This window comes from Pelodiscus sinensis, chromosome 29 (genome assembly GCF_052426305.1).
Source record: "Pelodiscus sinensis isolate ZL-2025 chromosome 29, ASM5242630v1, whole genome shotgun sequence".
Taxonomy (NCBI): Eukaryota; Metazoa; Chordata; order Testudines; family Trionychidae; genus Pelodiscus; species Pelodiscus sinensis.
In genome coordinates this window covers 5,077,205-5,102,999 of record NC_143080.1, presented here as the reverse complement: position 1 = coordinate 5,102,999, position 25,795 = coordinate 5,077,205, and the positions used below count along the sequence as shown (strand labels likewise).

The 25,795-nt window shown below is 64.9% G+C and overlaps 1 protein-coding gene across 1 annotated transcript; it reads right to left on the bottom strand.

Annotated features, from left to right (window-relative positions):
* Window positions 1-25,795, bottom strand: RAPGEFL1 (Rap guanine nucleotide exchange factor like 1). Its single transcript, XM_075911259.2, has 15 exons — window positions 25,114-25,795; window positions 16,163-16,241; window positions 14,380-14,530; window positions 13,176-13,273; window positions 12,692-12,804; window positions 11,928-12,095; window positions 11,321-11,418; window positions 10,370-10,492; window positions 9,566-9,744; window positions 8,564-8,654; window positions 7,576-7,626; window positions 6,648-6,735; window positions 5,980-6,044; window positions 2,053-2,107; window positions 1-1,604 (listed from the first exon to the last, which is right to left on the bottom strand). Exons 1-15 carry the CDS (start codon window positions 25,520-25,522, stop codon window positions 1,480-1,482), a joined length of 1,893 nt encoding a protein of 630 aa, XP_075767374.1. The 5' UTR covers window positions 25,523-25,795; the 3' UTR covers window positions 1-1,479.

Sequence of the window (25,795 nt, the reverse complement as noted above, 5' to 3'; positions counted from 1 at the left end):
ATAAGGAGCGGCTCCCACCCCACTGAGGGGCATGATGGGGGTGGGGGGTTGGCTTTGTCCTTGGTGAAATATCCCTGCTGCAGCAGTGGGGGTGGCTGGGGGCCAGGGGGAGGCAGGGCCGGGCCATGCTTCAGGGCACAGGCTGCTCCATGGGGTGGACAGGAAGGCTGTGTCTACCCTGGCACGCTCTTGCGCGAAAGCGGCTGTTCCTGCGCAAAAACTTGCTGCCTGTCTACACTGGCCGCGTGTTCTTGCGCAAGTAAACGGACCTTCTACTGTGTGAAATCAGGGCGTCTTGCGCCAGAACTCTGACGCTCCCGCTCAGGAATAAGCCCTTTGGTGCAACTGTTCTTGCACAAGAGGCCAGTGTAGACAGGCAACATGAATGTCTTGCACGAGAGCGTCCACACTGGCACGGATGCTCCTGCGCAAAAGCACATGCCCGTGTCGACGCTCTCTTCTGGAAGAGTTTTTGCGTGAGAACGCGCCAGTGTAGACGTAGCCTTCGAAGGGTTGAAAGGCAATGGGGTCAGACAGCTGTTCCTAGCACTGGCCAGGGTATTCCACAGCCCCTGCCCTTGGTTCCATGTAAGTGAAGGGCAGGGATGGGAGAGACAGTGGGGATGGGGGCATCCAATGGAAAAAGCAACCAAACCCCCCGCGCACTATGAGGCCTTCCTTGTGGCACAGCTCACAACACCGGCAGGAGGGGAGGGGGGCTCTTCCTCTCCTACCCCACCCCTGGCTGAGGTTCCCCAGGAGGCTGGCAAAGGGAGTTAGGCTCGAGCTCCGGAGTTTGCAGGTTCAAGGCCCACCTGCGTCAGTTACAGTGGTCAGACGCCTAGGGACCAAGCGGCCAGGGTTTTGATACTCCAGGGACGGGCGGAGCCTGCAGCTGCGGGAGGCAGAGATGCTGACACCAGAGCTTCTCCCCAGTGCTACTCCCGAGGGGCCTCTCTGCCTTCTGACACATGCTCAGGGCGTCCCCACAGGGAGGTCGGGTCCCTGTCCCTCCAAGAGCCAGCCAGGGAGGAATGACGCTGCTGTGGCCAGGGGAGGAAGGAGAGGAGGAAGAGGGGAGAGGGATGGGAAGAGAGAAGGGGACGGGCTTCTGAGGGAGTACAGGGGCCTGCCAAGGGGAATGTTGACCCCCAGAGCGCGTGCTGCCCCACGTGGCTCCAACCCACCTCGGTGGCACCCGGCAGAGGGGAAAGTGTCCCCCGCTCATCCCCCTGGTCCCCCAGATGGTGCCGTGGGCACCTGGCCCAGAGTTGAAAGCCAGTCCCGGCCTGCCCTGGCTGTACGGCAGGGTCCCCCCACTCCGGATGGGGAAGGGCCGTGTGTTTATAGTCCAGCCGACTCTGTAAACCACAAAGTGCCATGGCCCCGCGCCCCCTCGGCAGAGGGGAGTCCAGCGAGCCGGGGCCGGCCAAAGTGCTGTAGTGGGGCTCCCCCCCCCGGCAGAAGGGCCGGCGGCTGTCACTGGCTGCTCGCCTCCAGCTTGTAGGAGAGCTCAAAGAGCAGGTTCTGATTGTCAATCACCGGGAACTGGCGCACGTAGGCCTTGGTCTGCAGCTGGCTGGGCGACGCCTCCAAATCGAGGCCTGCGGGGAGGAAGAGGAAACGTCAGGGCGCAGTCCCAGCACCCACCAGTGGGAGGCGCTGCTCGGCCTCCCGGATGGAACTCAGCCACCCCCACTCCTGCCCCCACGAGAGAGGCTGCTGGGCTGCTAGCTGCCCCGGGGCAAAACATGGCTGCTGCCAGCCCGGCCCGAGTGGCCTGACCGTGTCAGCTGGGACAATTCCCGAGATGCCCGCGTCGGCTTTCCCACGGGTTTATGGCACAGGGAAGAGTCTCCGCCGCCGGAAAGGTGGCAGCTTCCATCACGGGAGGGTGCCTGAGCAGGGCCGAAGGCTCCATGCCGCACTGCCGACCCCGAGTCACCCGGGCTGGAGCGCCCCCCCTCAGGAGCTGCGGGGGGAAGTTACGTGGCCCGTCCTTTGCCTGGAGCGCAGCGCGGGGAGAGCCCGCGGGGGGAGGCTCGTACTTACACAGGGGCCGGCTGCGGTACTTCCGGATTGTCCTCACTTTCTCCGCTATCGAGTGCTGCAAAGCAAGGCAGCCAAGCGGTTAGCAACCGGGGGGCCGGGCCTGGCCCCACAGCAGCTCCCAGCTTTGCCAGAGCCTAGCCAGGCACAGAGATGAGACTGGCAGTCACTGCAGTGAGCCGCCAGCCAGGAAAACCCCTCTGCAGAGCCCCCCTCGCCCGGCACAGACCCCTCTGCAGAGCCCCCCTCGCCCAGCACAGACCCCTCTGCAGAGCCCCCCTCGCCCGGCACAGACCCCTCTGCAGAGCCCCCCCTCACCGTCGTCCAGCACAGACCCCTCTGCAGAGCCCCCCCTCACCCAGCACAGACCCCTCTGCAGAGCCCCCCCTCGCCCAGCACAGACCCCTCTGCAGAGCCCCCCTCGCCCTCGCCCGGCACAGACCCCTCTGCAGAGCCCCCCCTCGCCCTCGCCCGGCACAGACCCCTCTGCAGAGCCCCCCTCGCCCTCGCCCGGCACAGACCCCTCTGCAGAGCCCCCCTCGCCCGGCACAGACCCCTCTGCAGAGCCCCCCCTCACCCTCGCCCAGCACAGACCCCTCTGCAGAGCCCCCCCTCGCCCAGCACAGACCCCTCTGCAGAGCCCCCCTCGCCCTCGCCCGGCACAGACCCCTCTGCAGAGCCCCCCTCGCCCAGCACAGACCCCTCTGCAGAGCCCCCCCTCGCCCAGCACAGACCCCTCTGCAGAGCCCCCCTCGCCCGGCACAGACCCCTCTGCAGAGCCCCCCTCGCCCAGCACAGACCCCTCTGCAGAGCCCCCCTCGCCCTCGCCCAGCACAGACCCCTCTGCAGAGCCCCCCTCGCCCGGCACAGACCCCTCTGCAGAGCCCCCCCTCGCCCTCGCCCGGCACAGACCCCTCTGCAGAGCCCCCCTCGCCCTCGCCCAGCCCCCCCTCGCCCGGCACAGACCCCTCTGCAGAGCCCCCCCTCGCCCAGCACAGACCCCTCTGCAGAGCCCCCCCTCGCCCGGCACAGACCCCTCTGCAGAGCCCCCCTCGCCCGGCACAGACCCCTCTGCAGAGCCCCCCCTCGCCCTCGCCCGGCACAGACCCCTCTGCAGAGCCCCCCCTCGCCCGGCACAGACCCCTCTGCAGAGCCCCCCTCGCCCTCGCCCGGCACAGACCCCTCTGCAGAGCCCCCCCTCGCCCGGCACAGACCCCTCTGCAGAGCCCCCCTCGCCCTCGTCCGGCACAGACCCCTCTGCAGAGCCCCCCTCGCCCTCGCCCAGCACAGACCCCTCTGCAGAGCCCCCCTCGCCCTCGTCCGGCACAGACCCCTCTGCAGAGCCCCCCTCGCCCTCGCCCAGCACAGACCCCTCTGCAGAGCCCCCCTCGCCCTCGCCCAGCACAGACCCCTCTGCAGAGCCCCCCTCGCCCTCGCCCATCACAGACCCCTCTGCAGAGCCCCCCCTCGCCCGGCACAGACCCCTCTGCAGAGCCCCCCTCGCCCAGCACAGACCCCTCTGCAGAGCCCCCCTCGCTCAGCACAGACCCCTCTGCAGAGCCCCCCTCGCCCTCGCCCAGCACAGACCCCTCTGCAGAGCCCCCCTCGCCCAGCACAGACCCCTCTGCAGAGCCCCCCTCGCCCTCGCCCAGCACAGACCCCTCTGCAGAGCCCCCCTCGCTCAGCACAGACCCCTCTGCAGAGCCCCCCCTCGCCCTCGCCCATCACAGACCCCTCTGCAGAGCCCCCCTCGCCCAGCACAGACCCCTCTGCAGAGCCCCCCTCGCTCAGCACAGACCCCTCTGCAGAGCCCCCCTCGCCCTCGCCCAGCACAGACCCCTCTGCAGAGCCCCCCTCGCCCTCGCCCAGCACAGACCCCTCTGCAGAGCCCCCCTCGCCCAGCACAGACCCCTCTGCAGAGCCCCCCTCGCTCAGCACAGACCCCTCTGCAGAGCCCCCCCTCGCCCGGCACAGACCCCTCTGCAGAGCCCCCCTCGCCCTCGCCCAGCACAGACCCCTCTGCAGAGCCCCCCCTTGCCCGGCACAGACCCTTCTGCAGAGCCCCCCTCGCCCGGCACAGACCCCTCTGCAGAGCCCCCCTCGCCCGGCACAGACCCCTCTGCAGAGCCCCCCTCGCCCGGCACAGACCCCTCTGCAGAGCCCCCCCTTGCCCAGCACAGACCCCTCTGCAGAGCCCCCCTCGCCCAGCACAGACCCCTACCCCTGACTCTGGGCCCACCCAGCCACCCTGCAGGCGTGGGAAAAAACAAGCAGCTGCTTTGAGTCCTGCACCCACAGGCCAGCAGAGGGCGCCAGACACCCCAGCGGAGAGAGAGACGCGTCCCTGCAGGGGCTGCAGATGCTGGGGGGGGGGGGGGGGGGGGGATTTGGACCCAGCTCTTATTGCTGTTACTGAATTGCAGCCTCTGGGGGGGCTGTGATCTGCAGGTCGTCCAGGGACAATTCCACCCCAGCGTTGTAGCAAGGCCTGGCCCTGGCTTCCTCCCCCTGGCATGCAGAGAGGGCGCCCAGATCCCGCCGGGGCGGGGTGCGTGGGTGGGAGGCAGCACAGCCCCTGGGCTCTGCCAGTGCCGGGCGCCAGGCAGGGAGACGCCCGCCCCGTGCTAGGGTGCTGGGTAGGGCTGGGTCGAGAGGCCCCGGAACAGACTTTCCAGCCGATCCATAGGCAGGGGCAAGGCCGTGAGGGGACAGGGTGCCGTGTGGGGAACATTACCCCCCCAGCCCCTGGGACGAGGGGGCCGGGAGGCAGATCGGCGCTCGGGAGCAGGTGGACCGTGCTCCGTGCCCTGGGGCAGCCGGGACGCGGGGAGCCCTGGGTGGCCGTCACAGAGGAGCTGCCGCCCCGCGTGGGGTCATAGGCTGCACAATTCACATCCAAGGGGCGATCCCCACGGCCCCGCGCCTCACGCCCCAGTTGCACCCAATGCCCGGGGAGGTCTCGGCTTCAGGGGGGCGGGGGCAGGGATGTCCGGCTCCCAGCTGGCACAGATTGGAGGAGTGTCAGGGATGCCGGGCACAGCTCCGAGGGGAGGGGAACCTGGCACCCGCCGGGCACAGCTCAGGTGGGGGTGGGGCGGGGGTGGTACAGCTGGCGGAGGGGATGCCTGGTGGGCATCTAACGGGCACCGGGGGACCCAGCCGAAGGGCACAGAGCGGCTGCCTTAGCAGGGGCAGCATCCCGGTGCTCTGCTGCCAGCCAGCCCAGAGCCCTGTGGCAAACCTGAGCAGGGTGCCATGGGGGGCAGGGATCGCTCAGCCAGACCCCCCCAGCTATGAGCGGGGAGAGGGGGGTGCCCTGCGGTTGTTCCGTTTACACCAGACCGGCCGGGTCACAGCCAGGCTGGCACAGCCGGTCTCTGTGCCGAGCAGCAGCTCGAGGACCCCACGAGCCGAGCGCCTGGCACATCCCCGGAGGGGCTGTGGGGAACGAGGGGGTCGCCATGGCAACGCTGGCTCCATGTGGCTGCACGCCCCCCCCCCCCCCCCCCTCCCCCCCCCCCCCCGCCGGGCTGAATATTGCATGAAGGACGTTCCCAGGACAACGGCGGCTAATCCCGTGGGGGCAGGGGCGCAGTGGGGGGCGGGGGGGCCTGTCCTGACAAAGGCAAAGCTTGCTGCCCTGCAGGCCTGGTGCTGAGACACCCCCCAGCCCGGACGCCAGCTGTTCTCAGAGCCAGGCCAGGGGCTTGGAGTGAGCACACGGGGCTGCAAGGCGGGTTGTGGGGGGGTGTCCCTCACCATCTCTGCCATGGGATGAGCCCGGCGAAGTCCTGGCCCCACCCCCTGCCTCAGTTTCCCCTCCCAGCCTGTGCGAGCTCCTTGGGGCATCGTCCTAACACGCCTCACGGAGAGGTAGGGCCTTGCCCAGGAAAGAACCCAGGCGTGCGGGGCAGGGGGAGGGGGACTCACCAGTTTCTCCACGTTCACCAGCCCGTCCAGAAGCGTCTTGCTGCCCTCGTGCACAAACGTCAGGTCTGGGGGGCAAAGCGGGAGAGGGACGAGGTGAGCAGAGGCCAGACGGCCTCCGGCCTCCCATCTCTCCGGGAGCCCCCCTCCCCATGGGCATCTGGCCAGGCCCCAGTTCAGAGCTAGAGACAGAGGGATTCCTCCCAGGGCTGCTGGTTCTGGGGCCTGTGCTGGCCCTGGGTTCACACGCTCTGCCTGAGGGCAGAAGGGAGTCCCCAGAATCCTTAATGCCCCAGCACTGAAATGCAGCTGCTTCTGGGGTGGAGCCCGGCAGCTGCCAGTGCACATGGGGAAATCCCAGCAGGTGGCAGTGGGGGAGGGAAGGGCACAGGCAGGGCTCCTTCTGCCTAATCGAAATGAGGCCACAAAGGGGCCGGGCCCTGGGGGAGTGACAAGAGCTCAGGAAACCCAGCGCCCCCTGACTGGAGTCAGCACTGACATAGAAGGGAAAGCGCCAGGCTGGGGAAAGTGAGTCATGGCAGAAGGCACCCCAGGAGGCAGAGACAGGAGCCTTGTAAAGCCCCACTCCCCCCTTCTCCCAGCTGTAACCACTGGGTAGCGCTTCCCGGGGGGGGGACCGTACCCAGCGCTCCTTGCTGGCCAGGGCTCACCTTTCAGGATGAGCGGCACAAAAGGGATGAGGGGCGGCTTCATCTTGAAGAGGACCTCCCTGTAGGCTTTGTGATTCCGGCAGGGGTCCTGCGGGAGTGGGGAGGGGGCACAAGTCAGGGGTGGCTCCAGAGGGACCCCCGCCAAACTGCCCAAGGGACTGGGCTCTTCAGAGCCAGGGCCAGGCCTGGGACATGCAGCCAGAGGCAGCAGGGCAAACCCCTCGGAGGCCCCGGCTGAACCTCGCCAGCACCCAGCCCGCTGGCACTCCAGGCTCTGCTCTGGGGAGCCAGGCCTGGCTAACATCCCCGCGCTGGCAAAGCCCTGGCCTCACAAGGGGGTCTCCATGCAGCACTGAGCATGTGCTGCCCAGTCACCCGGCTCGGCCCAGACGAGGCAGCACGGCCTAGTGAGCCCAGCGCGGCTGCCTCAGTTTACTGGTTCGAATCCATAGCTGAGAGCAGGGCCCTTCTGGAGGGGTCACCGGGGGTGCCACCAGATGGGGGCCAAGCGCCATGTCCTGAGTGCAGAGGGGGGTAACCCGCCCGGCCCCCCTCCAAGTGAGGGGCAGATGCAGGCTGGCGTTGGGGGGCAGGGCGCGAGAGCCAGGCGGTTCCTGCCGCACAGCGGGGTGCCTGTGGCCTGCGCTCCCACCAGCAGCCGCTCAGGTGCTGCCACTCAACCCCCCTCCCCCCCAGCACAGGAGCAGGGCCATCGACCCGACGGTCCCCAGCCCCTCGTGTTTGTCCTGCTCTCGGCTGTGTCCTTGGACTGCTGCTGGAGCCGAGCTGCATGGGGACCCGTGCAGGTGCCAAGTTCCCCAAACACTCGTGGGTGCCCTGTCCTGCCCCCCAGCACCGTGGCGCGAGAGCGGTGAGCCAGGGACGCCCCCCTGCACGCTCAGCCCGGCCCCCCAGGGGAGGGTCTCACCGTCAGAGTCTCAAACTTCCGGAACAGGCTCTTAAACTTGCTGGGAAGCTTCTGAAAAACAAAAAGGAACCGGTGGGTACCCAGCCCCGGGGCCAGGCTCCCCTCCCCCCTCCTAGCACCAGTGCCTCCAGCAGCTACTCCCATGCCATGCCGCTCGCTGCCAACTGCCAGGTGTCCCTGGCACACGGGCATCCTGGGCGACTCGGCTCCACTGCAGGGGCGGAGGTGTGGGCACCATCCCCAGGCAGGTCACCCCTCCCCAGAGAGGGGGCAGGGAGGCTCAGGAATGTGCCGCTAATCCGGAGTCTGGGCAGGGCTCTCTCGTGGAAGGGGCGGACAGGCAGGGCCCTTGTTAGCAGAGGGAGGGGCCGAGTGTTTCTTTCCTGGGTTTGTTCCTTGGGAGGGAGGAAGATGAACAGCCCCTGGGCTCCCCACAGGCTCTGCAGCTGCAGAACGAGCACCGAGATGCAGCCACCTCTGGGGTGGACGATGGCGGCTGTGTGCACTGCTGTGGTGCCTCGCCGGCACCAAGTACCCGGGAGAAACGGCAGGGCCAAGGCCAAGGCTGGAATTCAGCCTGGGCATCAGGTTAAACCCCAACTCCGATGGACAGGGCTGTGGGTAGGGTCTTCAGCACCTCCAAAAAGCTCCAGCCTCTGGGACACAGCAGCCCAGCCCCCGAGCACGGCGCTAGGGTCAGCCCAGAGTGCTGGGGAGAGCGCCCCCTACTGAGCCCCGCCCCGCTCTGCAGCACAGCGCCCCCTAGGGCTGCACTGGGGCCAGCACTGAGCGCAAGAGGAGTTTTCCCCCTATGAGCCTCCTGTTCCCAGGAGCACCCTTGGGTTCTCCAGAGTGGCCCCAGGCTGGGTGCAGTCCACGGCGTCAGGGCAAAGTGACCTGGCTGGCTCCCACGAGCCATGGGGAGCCCTGCCCGGCCTGACGGGGGTCCCAGACTCTGCGCCGACAAGCAGAGACCCCCCCCCCTTACCTCCCAGGTGAGTCGTAACCGGCTGACGGCCGCGTTGTCCAGCCCCATCACCACGGTGTAGAATGACAGCATGTCCTGGTTCTGCTTGCACCTGGGGACACAGAGCCGGAGGCTCAGGGGCCAGGCACTAATGGGTTAAAGCGGGACAGATCCTGGCACATAACCCGCAGCCCTCCAGCTGGGCCTGGCTCATTGGGACCCTGGGGGCAAGTGAGGAGCAGCCCCTTGACCAGCGTCCCTCAGCCCCATTGGATCCCACTGCAGAACTCCGGGCTCTGAAGCACAGCGCCCCCTAGTGCTGCCTTGGGGCACTGGGATCAGCCCTGCCCAACACGGGAGAGCGCCCCCTACTGAGCCCCTCAGTCCGGGCCCTGCAGCACAGCGCCCCCTAGTGCTGCCCTGGGGCACTGGGATCAGCCCTGCCCAACACGGGAGAGCGCCCCCTACTGAGCCCCTCAGTCCGGGCCCTGCAGCACAGCGCCCCCTAGTGCTGCCCTGGGGCACTGGGATCAGCCCTGCCCAATACGGCAGAGCGCCCCCTACTGAGCTCCTCAGTCTGGGCCCTGCAGCACAGCGCCCCCTAGTGCTGCCCTGGGGCACTGGGATCAACCCTGCCCACCAGGGGAGAGCGCCCCCTACTGAGCCCCTCAGTCCGGGCCCTGCAGCACAGCGCCCCCTAGTGCTGCCCTGGGGCACTGGGGTCAGCACTGCCCACCAGGGGAGAGCGCCCCCTACTGAGCCTCCCCAGTGCCTCCCCAGTCAGGGCCCTGCAGCCTCCTGCTGCAACAGCACCAATGTTCACACCTGACCTGAGCACGAGGCAATGCCCTGATTCCAGGCTACTGCAGGCGTCCCAGCTCCCCACACGGGCGAGGCCAGCTGGGCACCCCGCAATGCCGAGCTGCGGCCGAGGGACTGAGAGTGTCTGGGGCTGCGAGGGGAAGAGGGATCCCTGTCGCAGCCCCGTGCAGGGCCCCACGGAGGACCCTCCGTGGCACTCACACGGCTGCGATCTTGATGAACTTCTTGAGCAGGTGCGCGCGCTTCCCCAGCGACTCGCACAGCAGGATCTCGGTGGCCACCCAGTGCTGCACCTCGCTGCAGCGCTGCAGCAGCAGCTCCAGGTTGGCTGTCTCCCGACGGCCCCGCTCCCCGTGGAAGACGTAGTCCACGAACTCCAGCTGCAAACCACGGGAAAGAGACACAGCCGGCATCACTCCGCAGCCGGGTCCACCTTCACCACGGCCCGAACCCTGAGCTCAGACCTCAGCCTGTTCCCACTCCCCAACCCCCTCCCCTATAGCAAAGCCCCACACTCTGCCCCATTGACCACCTGCCCAGAGGGACCAGAGACTCTGGAGCCCTGTGATCTGCCTGGCAGCAGGGGGCCCAGTCAGTGCTGGCCCACCTGTCTTCTGGGAACGTGACCGATCCCCACCAAACTCATGCCACGTCTGGGCCACAGACCCACCCGAAGCGAACGGCATTTGCTGCCTGTTGTCCTTAGCTGGATTCAAATCAGCAAAGAGGAGCAAAGGCCCCATCTCAGAGCTGGGCACCAAAACGGCGTTTGACTCCACGCAGAGGATTGTCCAACTGCCCTTTTTGTTGACCCAACCAGACCCCTGCTCCTCTCTCCAGTGGCCAGGCTCAGGGCCTACAAAAACATGCAGGTTTTCCACCGCACATGGGGGAGGGGTTGTTTTTGTCCGTTTGCTTTGCAGGGTTGCATGCCCCACTCCGTGTCTCCTTGGCCTGTCCATGCACACGGGCCCGGGATGCGCAGGCGGGCCCCTCCGAGCTCACCTCATGGATGCAGCGGAAGAGTTCCCAGTGAAAGGCCGTCATGTGATTGGCTATTTCCTCAGCCTCCACGCGGTGGATCTCGGTGTCGCCCGGCGAGGGCTGGATCTCCTCGGGGAGTGGGACCTGCCGGGAGGGGGCGTGACTTGCCATGAGGCGGTGTTGAGAGAGGGCAATTGGCCCCTCTAGCAACCCCTCGGACGGGAACGTGGAACCGTATCCGCGGGAAAAGCCGGTGCATTCCAGGACGGGAGTTTCTCCTCCAACCCGTAAGTGCTCAGAAGGGGAGAGAACCTCACGGCTAAAGCAACCAGTCTCCCTTTGCTAAGACCAGCAGCCCTGTGCCAGCCCCATGGCCACACGTCCCTGGTACAAAGGGCACCTGCGCTGCTGCTCCACGTAGCGCCAAGGGGCCGGGGCACATGAAGACTGGTCCAGCAACTATAGCGGCATTGCATGCCAAAGGCTGCCTTGCCTAGCGGTCAGATCCTGGGAGCCCTTTAAGATTTCATGATGCTTATTGCAAGAGTCAGGGCACTGACCCCCGGCGCCTGGCCACATCCCAGCCCTGGGGCCGCCGCTTTGCCCCCTGCAGCTTCAGAGCTCGGTGCTGGATTTCTAAATCCCCACCCTGTGCTGCTGGGCAGCCAGGCCCCGCCCCACCCCAGAAGTGGCTGCATTTCAGTGCAAGTGCAGCGATCCGGGGGTCGAGATTTGTTTCCTAAAGCAGTGACTGGGAAACCCAGGAGATTTGGCAGGGCTGGGGTGCGAATAGAACCTGGGGTATAGGACGAGGGGGAGAAGGGAAACTCTGGCGGGTTCCTCCAAGGGGGGGGCATAGGCAGTAAACTGGGTTCCAGCCCCTTTCTGTTTTGTGGCCCCGCTGGTACCATGTGGCCCCTCCGGGCTACCAGCAGGAAGCTGGGCTGGGTGAGGAAGGGGCGAGGGTCTCACCAAGGACTCGATGGCGTCCTTGGAGCAGGCGAAGAGGTGGCTGTTGATTCCCAGTGTGGTGAAGACGCACTCCTCACTGGGCTGCAGCACGGCCTTCTCTGGGGGGGGGGGGGGGAGGAAAGAGGGGCGGAGTTAGCTCCCCCTCCCCACATCTCCCAGACACTCCCCCCCAACCCAGGACACCTCCCTCTGCCCAGGCTCCCTGCTCAGGCTGGCTAGACACCCAGGGCCACCCGGAAAACACTCTGCCTGCCCAGACGCCCCTGGGGAGCTGCTCTCTCCAGCCACCCCCAGCCCGTGTCTGCACCCGCCCCTCAGCCAGAGACCCGGCGTGGCCCCTGTGCCCAGATAACCACACAGAGCGCCCCCTGCTGGTGCCCAGAGAGGACGTCACCGCAAGCTCACCGTGCATCGGGCAGACCCCGAGGGGGCTGGCAGGGCCTTGGTTTGATCCACAGCAGGGAGCAAGAGGGCAGCGATGCCAGCCCAGACCCTGCCCCAGTAACGGTCCCCCAAGGCTCCCGGGAAGCTGGAACGTGCCTTGCTCAGATTTACCCTCCGCCCAGGGGAACCGAGCCCCCGCGGTGTCACCCCCTAGGCCAGTCACCTCCAGACGACGCCACCACCACCAGGACGAGGGCTTCCTCGCGGGCGCTCTGCTCCTCCGAGTGCTGCAGCTTCTCCGTCACCGCGGCCAGGATGTCCTGCACGGAGGCGGAGAGGCGGCTGCGGATGGTGACGTAGGAGTGGTCGGGCATGTACACGCGGCAGAAGACTGCAAGGAGAGGCGGGAGGGGTAAGTGGGGCTGCAGATTACGGGAGGGCAGCCCCAGCCCTATTCTCCCCCCTGCTGGCACGGTGGGAGTGGGTAGCAAGGCCCAGAGCACCCCACCGATGGGCTTGTGGGAGGGCGGGGGAGGTTGCCGGGGGTGGCCATAGGAATGGGGCGAGAGGAGATCAGACCTGGGGCAGCGGACGGATCGTTGTCCCCATCACTTTGCACCCTCCCTCCCAGGCTCCTAAAGCTTTTCCTGCTCATCCGCGGGCCCCCCACTTTACAGGTGGGGAAACCGAGGCACAGAGGGGTCAGCGAGGGCAGGGCCCACGTTTTGCTCTGCCACCAGGCCCACGGGCTGATACCGCAATTGAAAGGATCACAACAAGGCAGGCAGGCACTGGTCATGTCCCGTCGGGTGCCCACCACGCTCCATCCGGGGCAGGACCCCGGCACCTGTGACCGGGGCTGAGGAACTACACCCGCCTGCCCCCCCCGTGGGATGGAACCCAGGCGTCCTGCCCCCCAGCACTGCTGCCACGGCAGGGAGGCTCGGACGTAGAATCTCACTTCCCCTCTTCCCCCCCCACACTCACTCTCATCTGAGCCCCGGAAGGCCACCCTGGTCTGGAGACAGGAGTCGATGCGCCGGAAGTGCCGGAAAAGTGGCTTCACCTGTTTGCTGGGTGGGGGACTCTCCTCAGGCACCCTGCAGGGAAGGGGACAGGCATCGGGGTGAGTGCCGGGGGGGGGAAGGGGACAGGCCTCGGGGTGAGTGCCGGGGGGGAGGGGCTGCAGGGTGGGGGATTATGCCACACGGAGTTTTCACAACCCCCTCCGCCCCCCTCCATAAATATCTTTGGGTGCCATCTAGTGTCCCCCAGGAGCAACCCCTTGGCCCCTAACATCTCGGGCCCAGCATGGCAGGGCCGGCTTTGCAGCACCGAGAGGGGGCAGCTCAGGATGTGTGGGTGGGAGCAGCCAGAGCCCAGCGCAAGGGGGTCCCGAGTCTGGATGCCATGGCCATGGTCGGGGGCAGCGCCGTGCCCATCAGCCCGGAGGGGACCCTGCGTCACTCACTTCAGCTCCACCGTCTCCACCAGCTGGTGCAGTTTCAGGATTTCATCTTGCAGCTCTGGGTAGAGGGAGGCGTCTTTCATAATCAGCAGGTAGAGATCCTGGGGGGGGGGGGAGGGGGGGTTCTTAGGCTGTTTGGCCAGCAGGGCTCCCCCAGCTCAGATCTGGCCGGGCAGGTGTAGGGGCACAAAGCATCACCCCCCTCCAGGGATGTTAAGGACTAGTCGACTCCCCCACCCCCTTGCTACCTCTGTCAGCTGTGGGCAGCGGGGGGAGGGGTACTTCCAGGTGGCAATGCCACATAGCTGAGCTGGGGATCATCTGTGTGGTGCTGCTCCTTTAAAATGCTGAAGTGCTGTAGAGCCTGGGGTTAGCTGTGGAGTCCCCAGCTGATCCTCAGCTTGTGTTAAGTGATGCCATGTTGGGGGAAAGGTTGGTTTGAACCCCTGACCTCTGGCTCTGCAGGCAGCTTATCCACCACACCAGCCCCCCCACCTCCCTACAGTCTGGGCTCCCCTTATCCATCCTTTGCTCAAAGGGTGCCAGGACCATCCATCGCCAAGCTCATCGTAGGTGACCCCACATTGGGTGAGGAGGACTTGAACCCTAGACCTCCGGCTCCAGAAGCAGGTACCTTATCCACAGCTCAGCATGGAGCCCAGGGTAAGCAGGGGACTCTGAGTCCCCCACTGACCCCGGGCTCCATGGCTTTGCAATGCACAAGAGCCCTCGCTGGGGACTCTCGTACATTTCAAAGCCCGGAGTCAGCAGGACTTCCCCCTGCCCCGGGCCGGACGCGAGTTCCGCATTCCTCCTTCGGAATGTACAAGAGCCCCAACGGGAAATTCCATCGACTACTCGACGAGTCAATTACCCGCAATGTAACACCCTTGCCCCCCGCCCAACGCTGGTGCGACGGGCGCAGCCTGTCAGGGCCACGTTCAGGCTGGAGAAGCCAGCGGTCTGCAGAGATACGCGGGAACACGCCACGAGAGACAGACTCCCTCGGGCAGATGGGGCGGGGGGGTCCCGGAGTATCAGGCCCCACACCCTGGTGGGGGGGAAATCAAGGCAGCCAGTGGGGAAACTGACCAGCCCGGCCCAGTGGAGAGGTTGAAGAGACGCAGGCAAAGAGGATCAGGCCCATCCTGCACTGGGCAGGATTGGGGGGGGAGGGTGAAGCTGCCCCTTCCCAGCTCCCACGCACCTTGATGACTTTCCCAGCGCTCTCCTCCTCCTGCAGGATGCCCTGGTAGGTCTCCAGGAAGTGCAGCAGCACGCTCAGCACGGCCCGCTTCCTCGGCAGCCCGGCACCCTCCTGCCAGCCGGGCGAAGGGGCCCCCGACGCCAGCAGGAAGGTGGGCACCGGGTTAAGGATAAAAAGACCCAGGAGCTGGGGAAGAGAAAAGGGCTGCGAGAGGCCCCTGGCGGAGGAGGGGCAGCCCGTCCCTGGGCAGAGAGCTGCTGGGCCCTGGATTCCTGGGTTCACTTCCCAGCTGTGTGCCTGCTCCCCAGGCCCTGGCTCCTCTGGCAGGGCAAACCAGGGTGACCCCATGGGGAGGTGGAAGGACAGGCCCTGCCCTGGCTGAGTGACCCCAATGAGGTCCCTGGGGGAGTGGTACCTAGGTACGCCCTGCAGGGGGAGGGGGGAAAGGAGATGGGTGCCAGGGAGGCCAGGGGAGCCCTCCTGCCTGGCTGGGGTGGTGACCCCAGTCCCGCCTGCCGTGGGCCACGCTGCTGCTTGCCCAAGGGGCAGCTGGTAAGCAGGAGGCTGTCGGCTGAACAAAGCAAAGTCGAGGGCTGGGCTCTGGGTGTTTTGCTCAGGCAGGCCTGGAACAAACCAGGGTTCCTGGCTGAAGTGAAGGAAGGACACCTTGGTCCCCCAGCCAACCCTGCTTCCCAGTCATGCTGTGAGCATCCTGCCCCTGCCCCGCCACGGGTGTTTGCATGGACCGTGCAACACATGGGCAGCCTGGCACTGAGACCAGCCGTTATGAGCTGGCCAGTAACCCTACCATAACAAACCAGCATGCGCAGGCCTGGCTCCCACAGCAGAGCACAGTGTGTCCTGGGAGACCCTACCATAACAAGGTCAGCCAGTGAGCACCTCCTGCTGGAGGCAAGTGGTTGGGCAGAGGCCTGCCCCCAGGTGGGGGAGGGAGGTGGCTTGAACCCTTGACTTCTGGCTCTGCAGGCAGGTATCTTATCCATGGTGCCACTGGAGGAGCCCCCCTTAGCCATCCTTTGCTCAAAGGGTGCCAGGTTCATCCATCGCCAAGCTTGTTTTGGGTGACCCCACACTGGCTGGGGGGACTTGAACCCTGGACCTCTAGCTCCAGAAGCAGGTACCTTATCCACAGCGCAGCATGGAGCCTGGGGTAAGCAGGGGACTCACTGACCCCAGGCTCCATGGCTTTGCAATGCACAAGAGCCCTCGCTGGGGACTCTCGTACATTTCAAAGCAGGCACCCGCATGCAGCCCGGAGTCAGCGGGACTTCCCCCTGCCCCGGGCCGGACGCGAGTTCCGCATTCCTCCTTCGGAATGTACAAGAGCCCCAACGGGAAATTCCATCGACTACTCGACGAGTCAATTACCCGCAATGTAACACCCTTGCCCCCCGCCCAACGCTGGTGCGACGGGCGCAGCCTGTCAGGGCCACGTTCAGGCTGGAGAAGCCAGCGGTCTGCAGAGATACACGGGAACACGCCAGGAGAGACAGACTCCCTCGGGCAGATGGGGCGGGGGGGTCCCGGAGTATCAGGCCCCACACCCTGGTGGGGGGGAATCAAGGCAGCCAGTGGGGAAACTGACCAGCCCGGCCCAGTGGAGAGGTTGAAGAGACGCAGGCAAAGAGGATCAGGGCAGGGAGCTCGGCTGCGGAAAGGGAAGAGGTGAGAGCCCTTGTCTGAAGCGGATCAGACCCCCCGCCCCTCCCCCGAGCACCCCTGCCCCCCACCCCCCGCTCCCGGGGGCTGCCCCAAAGGATATTGCCGGTGCAGCTGCTGCAGCAGGCTCTCGGTGGGCAGGAAGAGCGAGTGAGTCAGGATCAGGTCGTCCAGCAGCATGTCTAGGAGAGAGATGGACACGGGGCCGAGTTAGCCTGGGGAAGGCAGGCGTGCCTGTTGCCCTGCCCAGCTGGGTCTCGCCCGGGAGGGCACGCGCTGGTGGAGGCACAAACACGGTGATCACACGTGTTAGTCAGAGGGAATTAGACCCATCCCTTCCCCCAGGGATTTGGTAGGTTCGGCACACAAGCATCCCGCCCTCGCACGCTCAGGCGCTCTCACGCACACACTGTCCTTGTACACACAAACATGCACACGTGCTGCCCTCGCACACACACACGTGCCACCCTCGTACACTCAGTCGCTCACACACACTGTCATCGCACACACAAACATGCACACGTGCCGCCCTCACACACACACACGTGCCACCCTCGTACACTCAGTCGCTCACACACACTGTCATCGTACACACAAACATGCACACGTGCTGCCCTCACACACACACACGTGCCACCCTCGTACACTCAGTCGCTCACACACACTGTCCTTGTACACACAAACATGCACATGTGCCCTCGCAGTCGCTCACACACACTGTCCTTGTACACACACACACACGGTGCCCTTGCATGCTCAGTCTCTTGTGCACACACACGTGCTGCCCTCAGACACTATCCCTTCTGCATAAACACACATACACTCATTTATCACCCTCGTGTACATGGTCCCCCATGTGTGGCATCCTTGCATACATGGTCCCTCAGATACACATGTGCCACCCTTAGACAGACGGTCCCTTGCAAACACACACGCCACCCTGGCACGCTAGTCTCTCCCTCACGCACACACTTTCCTTGCATGCACAAGCCTGCACACATGCCACCCTGGCACACACACGATCCCCCCATACACACGCCTGCATCAGAGCTGTTTACAATCACTTGGGCTGCAGGATCAATGTTGCCACCGGGGTGCCCAGGGCCCAGCTCATGAGTACAAGCTAATCTCACATTGTCCTTAGCAAGGGTGGACTCACAGTGTTATTCCCACCAGGGAAACTGAGGCACAGGCAACCAGGAGACGCTCAGTCCCAGCACCATGCATGGAACCAGGCGTCTCACACCCACCTCTTTGAGGGCAGTGGGGGCAGCCTGTGGGGTCCCTGACCTCCCGGGGCCCGCTGGTATCAATTCCTGCCTGTCCCATGCCAGGAATGCTGTGACTCACACTCAGTCTATGGACTCTGCCCTCAGCCGCCACCGGGCTCCAGCTCCTGCCTCATCCCCTGCCCCCACCCCAACCTCCTCTTCCTCCACGCGGGGGCTCTGCCAAGGAGAATCTGCACCACGAGCCACGGCCCCCGCCCCCCTGCATCCAGCCCCCTTGTCAGACACGCCCCTCCCATGATCCTGGGGGTGGCAACGCCAACATTTTCAACACCACCACTTCCTACAGCCACCCCATATGCCCCCCGCAACCTCCCCCCTCCACATCCCACCCCCACCCACTTCCTACACCTCCCCCCAAACACACGTCACCCCCGAGGCCCCTGCTTAAGGGGCTGAGCCCTGCTCCAGAGCCTGGCCTCACCCTACTACCCCCGGCAAGGCAGCTGCTGCCCAGCAGGGAGGTGGGTAGCAAGGGCAGAAATGAATTCACTGGCTTTGCAACGCCATGGCCGGAGCGAGACGGTTCCCCGTGCGGGGAGCCCGGCGTTAGAGCCAAGACCCCCCTGTTAAAGCACACGGAGCCTGCAGGCCACACCCAATTCCGAGATGCTGCCGCCTCTCATGGGCAGCGCGGCAGCCGAGTGGAACAACACGCAAGGCAGGTTAGGACAGGAGGCAAAAGAACAAAAGATTCCCTGCTGCTAATCCCTTCCATGAAAGGAAAAGCAGCCACCTCTGGGGCGGAGCACTGATTTGTGGAACAGCATGGGGAAAAGACTGTCTGAGCGCAGCTGCCGGGAAGGGAGGGTTTAGCCAGGAAAGCCGGTTAATACCCCTCCCCCAAAATTATTATTTGTCACTTAGAGGCCCCTGCCAAAACCAGGGCCCTGTTGTGCCACCGAGTGACACAAACAGCCCCGGGCAGGTCACAATTTAAGCAAACAAGGCAAGGGAGGGGAAACCGAGGCACAGAGCAGGGCCATGACTTGCCCAAGGTGACGCTGATGCATCAGGGCCAGGACAAGCCGGGCAGGCAGCACCTGGGAGCTGCATCTGGCAGAGTTGTTGTCCCCGGCAGCGTTACCAGCAGGGCCTGGCTGCCGTGGGCACAGCTGGCCCGTGGGCGCAAGGCAGAAAATTCCACGTTTCCCTCTGCAGGCGTGGGCAGTGCCAGGCGCCCAGCAGCCCAGCCGGGGGAGACAAGGCAAACCCAAGGGGCGCAGCAGCCCAGCTGGCTCCTCGCTCCATTCGGGGCGTCAGATGAGAGCCCTCCCCCCAGAAAAGCCAGTTCAGGGGGCCCTCCAGGCACGGAGCGAAGGGCCAGCGCCAGGCGCCGACCGGGGCTGAGCCGAGGGGCCGGCAGCAGGGAAGAGGAGGGGCCGGGGTTAGGTACCAGCCCAAACCCCATTCACAGGGGGTCATTTCAGGGCAGGCCCTGGGGGGAAGGCAGGGGGGCTGTGCAGCAGGTCCCGGCCCAGGCTTCCGCTGGGGAAGGCGCAGAGCTCAAATATCTTGCCGCCCAGTGTCTTGCTATAACCACTAGTCTGCACTGCCCCCCCCCCCAGCCAGCATCAGCGCCCAGGCACCCTGGCCTGGAATGTGCTGCCCTAACCCCCTTCCCCGCCCCCACGCCCCAGCGGGGGCTAGAACCCTAGGAGTCCTGGCGCCCCTCCCCCACCCCGGCGCAGTGTCTCAGCGTGTTAGAACAGGGGGCACAGGGAACAGGCTGCTTGTTTACAGATCAGGCCCAGCAGCTCCCACACGCGCCACGCCCTGCCCGCGTGCCAAGCCCTGCCTGGGGGGGGCCCACAAGCCGCTCTGGGCCGGGGGGGGGGAAGGGGGCGCTGGATCACACCCAGTGTGGGGCAGCTCCAGGCAGCAGGTCACACACTGGGGGGAGACGGTGGAGGGGTATTCCCAGTACTGTGCTGGCCTGGCCCAGCTCCCTGCCACGGGCCAGCCACAGGGAGAGATCCACACAGTGCCCGTGCCTGCTGCCCCCTCGGGGTGCAGGGGACCCAGCAGCACGATGCCCTTTGGGTGGGGCTCCAAGGTGAGTTCTGGGCACTGGATCGGCCTTGGGCCAGCCACAGCAAACGCCCCCTCCCCTGGCCCAGGGGCTACCCTAGAGCACAGACCCAGGCTCCTTGCAGCCTGGTGCACTACCCCCTGCCACAGGGCATCACGCTGCTGATTGACGGGAGGGGTGTTAGAGCAGCTCCTTGGTGCTGCCGCTCAGGCTGGGCCCCAGGGTGCTGGGGGCTCCCATGGCTCGCAGGCTCAACCCACACAGGCCGGATGGGGAAACTGAGGCACGCAGCGAAGGGGAAATGACTTGCCTAGTAGGTCAGCAGCACAGCCAGGAATAGAACCCAGGAACCCGGATTCCCAGCCCTGCCCACTGAGTCACACCGTTCCCCCTAGGCCATCTGTCTACCAGCGTGCCCCGGCTGCACAGGCCAAGAGCAGCCATTGGTCCATCAGCCTGTCCCCAGCAGCAGCAGGGCTAGGCACTGCCAGGGAAGGTGCACGGACAGGCTATGCCACCATGCAATACATGCCCCCGCCTGTGGCTGGCAATGTTCCTTCCTGACCCTCTCCATGACTTGTGCCCTGATGCCTGAGGGTGAAGCTCTCAGCTCTGTGCTGGATCCCTGCACGGAGTGCACTACATGTTCCCTCTGTTGTCCCCAGGGGTGAAAACTGGGAGCTCTATGGGCACGGAGGGGGGGAACCCTTAAGGCCTTTGGAAAATTGCAGGAGCCGTATTTAACCCTTTCCTGAACTGTACCCAGCCTTTGCCTGTGCTGCTGTGCCTTGCGGCAGTGAGTCCCGCAGGCTAACGGCAGGCGGGGGATATAAAGAAAAGGGGATTCCCTGGCAGCCAGCTGGTCCATTTGTCTGTCATAGCCAAACAGCTGCATCCTGATGTGGGCCTCCTCCCCCGGCAGTATCCCCAGAACACACAGGGGGGCTTCAGTTTTCCTGCCACGAAAGCTACCCCAGGGCCAGCGGAGACTCCTCGCAGCAGGGGACAGATGGAGGCTTCCTGATGCTAAGCACAGCTGGGAGCCAGCAGGGGTGCTGAATTGAACCGGCCACCTGGGCCGTACGGCCTGGTATCCGACCCACAGTGGCCCCTGGGGCTTTCTGGTGCTCCTGTGCACAGCTGCTCTTTTCCTGCCCAGGGACTCAGGCCCCCTCCCCCTTCCCAAAAGTCTAAGGCAGCCCAGGGCCCTCCTGCCTGCTAGCCGAGGGGAGCTAGTGGCCCAGGGAAATTCCCCGGGCAGGAACCTCCATGGGGGGGGGGGGGGGGGAGGCCCAGGCTCCAGCAGAGCACGAGGCACCGGGCAGGCCCTGGGGAGCAGCCAGGAGCATGGGGGCTGCTGCTCCACCCCAGGGCTCCTGCCAGGCAGAGGTTCTGGGTGCCCAGGAGTTGAGAGCGGCTGCAGGGGGGCTGGCCTGGGTGCTCCGAGAGCCCCCCCCACAAGCCCTACTGAGGAAGGGGGCACCTCTGCCAGTGCACCCCACCCCCCAACTATTCACTTGCAGGGAGCTCCGAGCTGACTCCGCCCACTGACAGCCGCAACCTGGCAGACAGGCTCCGCCCCTCCACTGGGAGCCACCCCCCTCGCACCCAGGGCCACTCCGTGGCTGGCATCTCAGACCCTCCAAGGCGGGCCTGGCTCCGGAGCCCTTCATGGTCAGGGGGACACTTTCCATCGGCCCACCAAGCAGGCAGCAGCCCTCCCACCCTGGCCTCCAGAGCTGGTGCCAGCATCCCCATGCCCAGCCCCTATGGGCCAAGCCCCGCTAGGAGGTGCGGCCACAGCACCCAACGCCGAAAGAAGGCGGGGCTTGCAGTTTAAATATGCACCTGGGTTATCTCTGGCTAAGGGAGGAAGTAGGACCCACTGGTTAGAGCAAATGACAGCTGGTAACCAAGGCTCTTGGGAAGGGAGTGGTGCCTAGTGGTTACAGGGGGCAACTAGGAGCCAGGACTCCTGGGCTCTATTTGCAGTTCTGGGTAGGGAGCGCAGCCTAGTGATTACAGGGGAGGGAGCGCTGGGAGCCAGGATTCCTGGGTTCGGTTCTTGGTCCGGCCGTTTTTACTGTGTCACCACGGAGGAGTCGCTTCCCTTCTCTCAGTGGGGCTGCGGAGAGGTGGGCTGCGAGCATTGGTGTCTGGAGACCCCGGGATGGGACGCACGAGGCGGGCGCAGCGTTGGCCCCGAGCCAGCGGCAGCAGAACGCCCCCGTGCTAGTAATCAAAGCCCGGCCGCTTGGCACACGAGGTAACTTTGCACCAGCGAGCTGGGGATTAAGCAAATCCTTCGCACAATGGAGCCGGGGCTCGGCCGCTGGGGTGGTCCTGTGATGAGGGATGCGGGGCAGGAACAGGGAAATCCTTCTCCTCCCACCCCCCAGGCTGGGACCTGACATTTCAACCCCTGCTCCAGAGCCGGCTTTGTTGTGACAGGCAGAGGATAATCATCCCCTGTAACGCATGGGGAAGTGACGTACGCAGAGGCCCGTGTCCTGTGGTGACGGGGAACCAGCTCTGCCACTGATGTGCCATGCAAGGCACCACCTTGTTTTGTGCCTCAGTTTCCCCATCTGCCTACAACACATGATGGCGCGCCTGCAAGGACCTCAGAGCGGTCTAAGAAGAAGTCAGCCCCACAAGCCCATTGGGACAGAGATAAAGGGACCGCTCCGCCTGATGCTAAAATGCAGCCACCTCTGGGGTGGAAGGCAACAGCTGTTTACACAGCTGTATGGCCAGAGGGATTTCTACTCCTCACACCTGCCTTGTGTGTCCTATTTGGAGAGGTTAAGGAAGAACACGGAGGCCTGAGGAAATCAATGCCCCAACCAGCGCCAGTCCTACATACCCACTGGCATTGCCCAGGCACAAGGCAGTCGGGTATGGCAGGCAGCCAGAGCAAAGACAGGCATCCAATCTGCCACCTGGGATTCCTAGAACAGAAGCCAGGCTCTCATCCCACCCAAGATCCCCCTGAGCCAGAGCTCGAAGTCAGACAGGAGGCTGCACCCCCAGCAAGCAGCCAAGGCGGAGACCCCCTCCGCTGAGACCCCTCCGCCCCTTCCCACGCTGCTCCCAAGCACCCAAACAAAGGAGCCCCGGGACTTTCCCCAGGTGCCCGCTGCACCCCCACTCCAGACAGGAGAGTCCAGGTCTGGATGGTGCTTTGGCCCCATCTCCCCCTGCACAGACACGCTCAAGCCTGGCCCACTGCAGTCGGTGGGAGCTTGGCTCTCGACTCCCCAAGTCTGTTGTTTCAGCACCTGCATGGGAAAGCGCCAGGGTCCACACACAGGCACGGGGCTAGGTAAGAACATAACATAAGATCAGCCAGACAGGGTCAGACCAAAGGTCCATCTAGCCCAGTGTCTTGTCTGCTGACAGTGGCCAATGCCAGATGCCCCAGAGGGAGGGAATACAACAGGTACATGATCCCGCCCCTGTCATCCATTTCCAGACAAACAGAGGGTAGGGAAACCATTCCTACCCATCCTGGCTAATACCCATTGATGGACCCAACCTACATGAATCTATCTAGCTCTTTTCTGAACCCTGTTAAAAGTCCTAGTCTTCACCACATCCTCCAGCAAGGAGTTCCACAGGTTGACTGTACGCTGAGTGAAGAAAAACTTCCTTTTGTTTCTTTTAAACCTGCTGCCTATTAATTTCCTTTGGTGACCCCTAGTTCTTATATTGTGGGAATAAGTAAATAAGTTTTCCTTATTCACTTTTTCCACACCAGTCATGATTTTATAGACCTCTGTCCTATCCCCACATAGTCTCCTCTTTTCTAAGCAGAAAAGTCCAAGTCTTTTATCTCTTTTCATATGGGACCCGTTCCAAACCCCTAATTATTTCTGCTGCCCTTTTTTGAACCTTTTCCAATGCCAAGAGATCTTTTTTGAGATGGGGCGACCACACCTGTATGCAGTATTCCAGATGTGGGCGTACCATGGATTTATACAGAGGCAATAAGATATTCGCTGTCTTATTCTCTATCCCTTTTTCAATGATTCCTAACATTGTTTGCTTTTGACTGCTGCTGCACACTGCATGGATGTTTTCAGAGAACTATATACCCTGACTCCAAGATCTCCCTCTGGAGTAGCTGTAGTTAAATTAGTCCCCATCATATTGTATGTCTAGGTGGGGTTATTTTTCCCCAATGTGCATTACTTCACATTTATCAACATTAAACTTCATTTGCCATTTTGTTGCTCAATCGCTGAGTTTGGGGAGATCTTTCTGGAGCTCTTTGCAGTCTGCTTTGGTCTTAACTCTCGAGCAGTTTGGTATCGTCTGCAAATGTTGCCACCTCACTGTTTTCTCTAGATATTTATAAGCAACTTGAATAGGATGGGTTCCAGGGGCACAAGACGCCACCATGAGGGGCTTGCAGGACAATGGCCCCATGAGACATCCAGGCACCCCAGCCCCCAAGCTTGTCTAGGTCACATGCGCCTGTAGGGCCACTGCCTGGGTCACAGCTCACAAACCAGCCTGGTATAATTGGCAGGGGCCTGGAAGAGGGACACAAAACAGCAGGAAGTCCAGGTCAGGGCTGAGGAGACCGGCAGAGCTGGGGCAGAGGGATCTGGGGTTAGCTGGCAGGGGCCTGCGGGTCGGGAGCGAGGGGCATCAGCAGAGATGTGCCGGAAGGAGCTTGCACAGCGAAACCCTGCTCCATGCCTGGCGTCTCCCCATCTTCACAGACAATTCCACCCCCCCAGCAGCCGAACGCTGCCCCTGCGTTGCCAGTCAGGGGTCCCCCCCGCTCTGAACACCCCGATCCCACCCAGCCAGACAGCCCAGCGGCGGCAGAATACAGGGGCAGGGCTGGCACAAAGAAGATGGCCCATCTGCTGCTGGGCTGTGAGGTGGGAAGCCCATGCCCAGGGACAGCCGAGGGCTGCGGCTCCCGCTCCCGCGAGCTGCCTTCTGGGGCCGCTGAAGCTAATTTTAGCACCGGAGCAACGTTAACGATCAACGGGCAGGTCCATGGGCTGCGCGGTGCAGCTGATGCCACCTGGGCCCTGGCAGTGTGGGTCACTTCCAAACACCCTACCCCCCGCAGCCGAGCATCCCCTGGGATCTTAGGGGGGCCCTGGGCCATGCTCTGCAAGGGCAGGAGAGGCCAGTCACTGCCCCGCTGGGCTCCCCCATGGCACCCCCCTGCCCTCCCCAGCGAGCATCCCCCCCCAGAGGGGAGCCCTGACCCCCCCGGACACAGCACCTCCTGGCTGCTCCCTCCTGCAATGACGCTGCCCAGGGCCAAAGCGGACAGCTCCCCGGCTACCACCCTGCGGCCATGGTTGTCCCAGGCCCTGCCAACTCCATTGAGTGCCCAGCAGGGTCCCCGAACTTCCCCCAATGACCTGACCGTGTCCCCCCCACCTGTGACAGAAACCCACCCCACATGCTACATCCACCTCCTCTGAAGAGTCAGTCGCCCCCCCCCCAGCACCTGCTCACCCCCCTGCACCCTGGCCCTGTGGGCCGACCCCCCCACGTCCTACTCCCCCTGGCACCTGCGATCCTGTGGGCCGACCCCCCCCCCCCATCCTACTCCCCCTGGCACAATGCGCTGACCACCCCGACCTGCTCACCCCCTGCACCCTGAGCCTGGGGGCTGACCCCCCACATCCTACCCACACCTCATGGGCTGACCCCCGCCAGAGCCCCTTCCCCCCACCCAAGCCCCAGTCCCCCGCCTACCTGCGCCACAGCCGGGGCCGTGCGAGGCCGGGTCCGCCCCGAGCCGCTCCAGCAGCGCGCCCAGGAGGCGCTCGGGGCTGTCGGGCGGCCCCGGGGGCCAGCAGCAGGTGGCGGCGGGCGCGGGGCTCAGCGGCGGCTCCCCGCCGGCGGGGCTCAGCTCCTCGGAGGAGAAGGACGAGGGGGAGCGGAGAGCGGCGTCCGGGGGCCGCAGCTCCAGCCAGCGCCCGTCCCCGCCGGGCTGGCCCGGCTCCATGCCCGCGGCGGGCTCCCCCTCGCCGGGCTCCCGCAGGAAGCCGGGCAGCAGCAGCCGGGACACGCTGTGGCGGCGCTGCAGCGGCCCCGGGCCCGCCCCGGCCCGGCCCGCCAGGTGCGAGCCCTGCTTCTTCAGGAATTTCTCCAGCGGCTTCATGCCCGGCCGGCCGGGCGCGCAGCGGGGGCGCACGGGGCGCGCAGCCGGGGCGCACGGGGCGCGCAGCCGGGGCGCACGGCTCCCCGCGGGGGTGGGGCGCTTAGGGGGCCATGGGGCCCGGCGGCGGGAGGGCCGGGCAGCCCCGGGCTCGCTCCGTGACGCGGGCTCGTCCCCGCAGGCTCGAGGCGGGTCCAGGGCCCCGCTCCGTGGGGCTCTGCCGTGGGGCTGCCCGGGGATGCGGGATTCACACCAGCCCCGCGCCTGCCTCCGCCC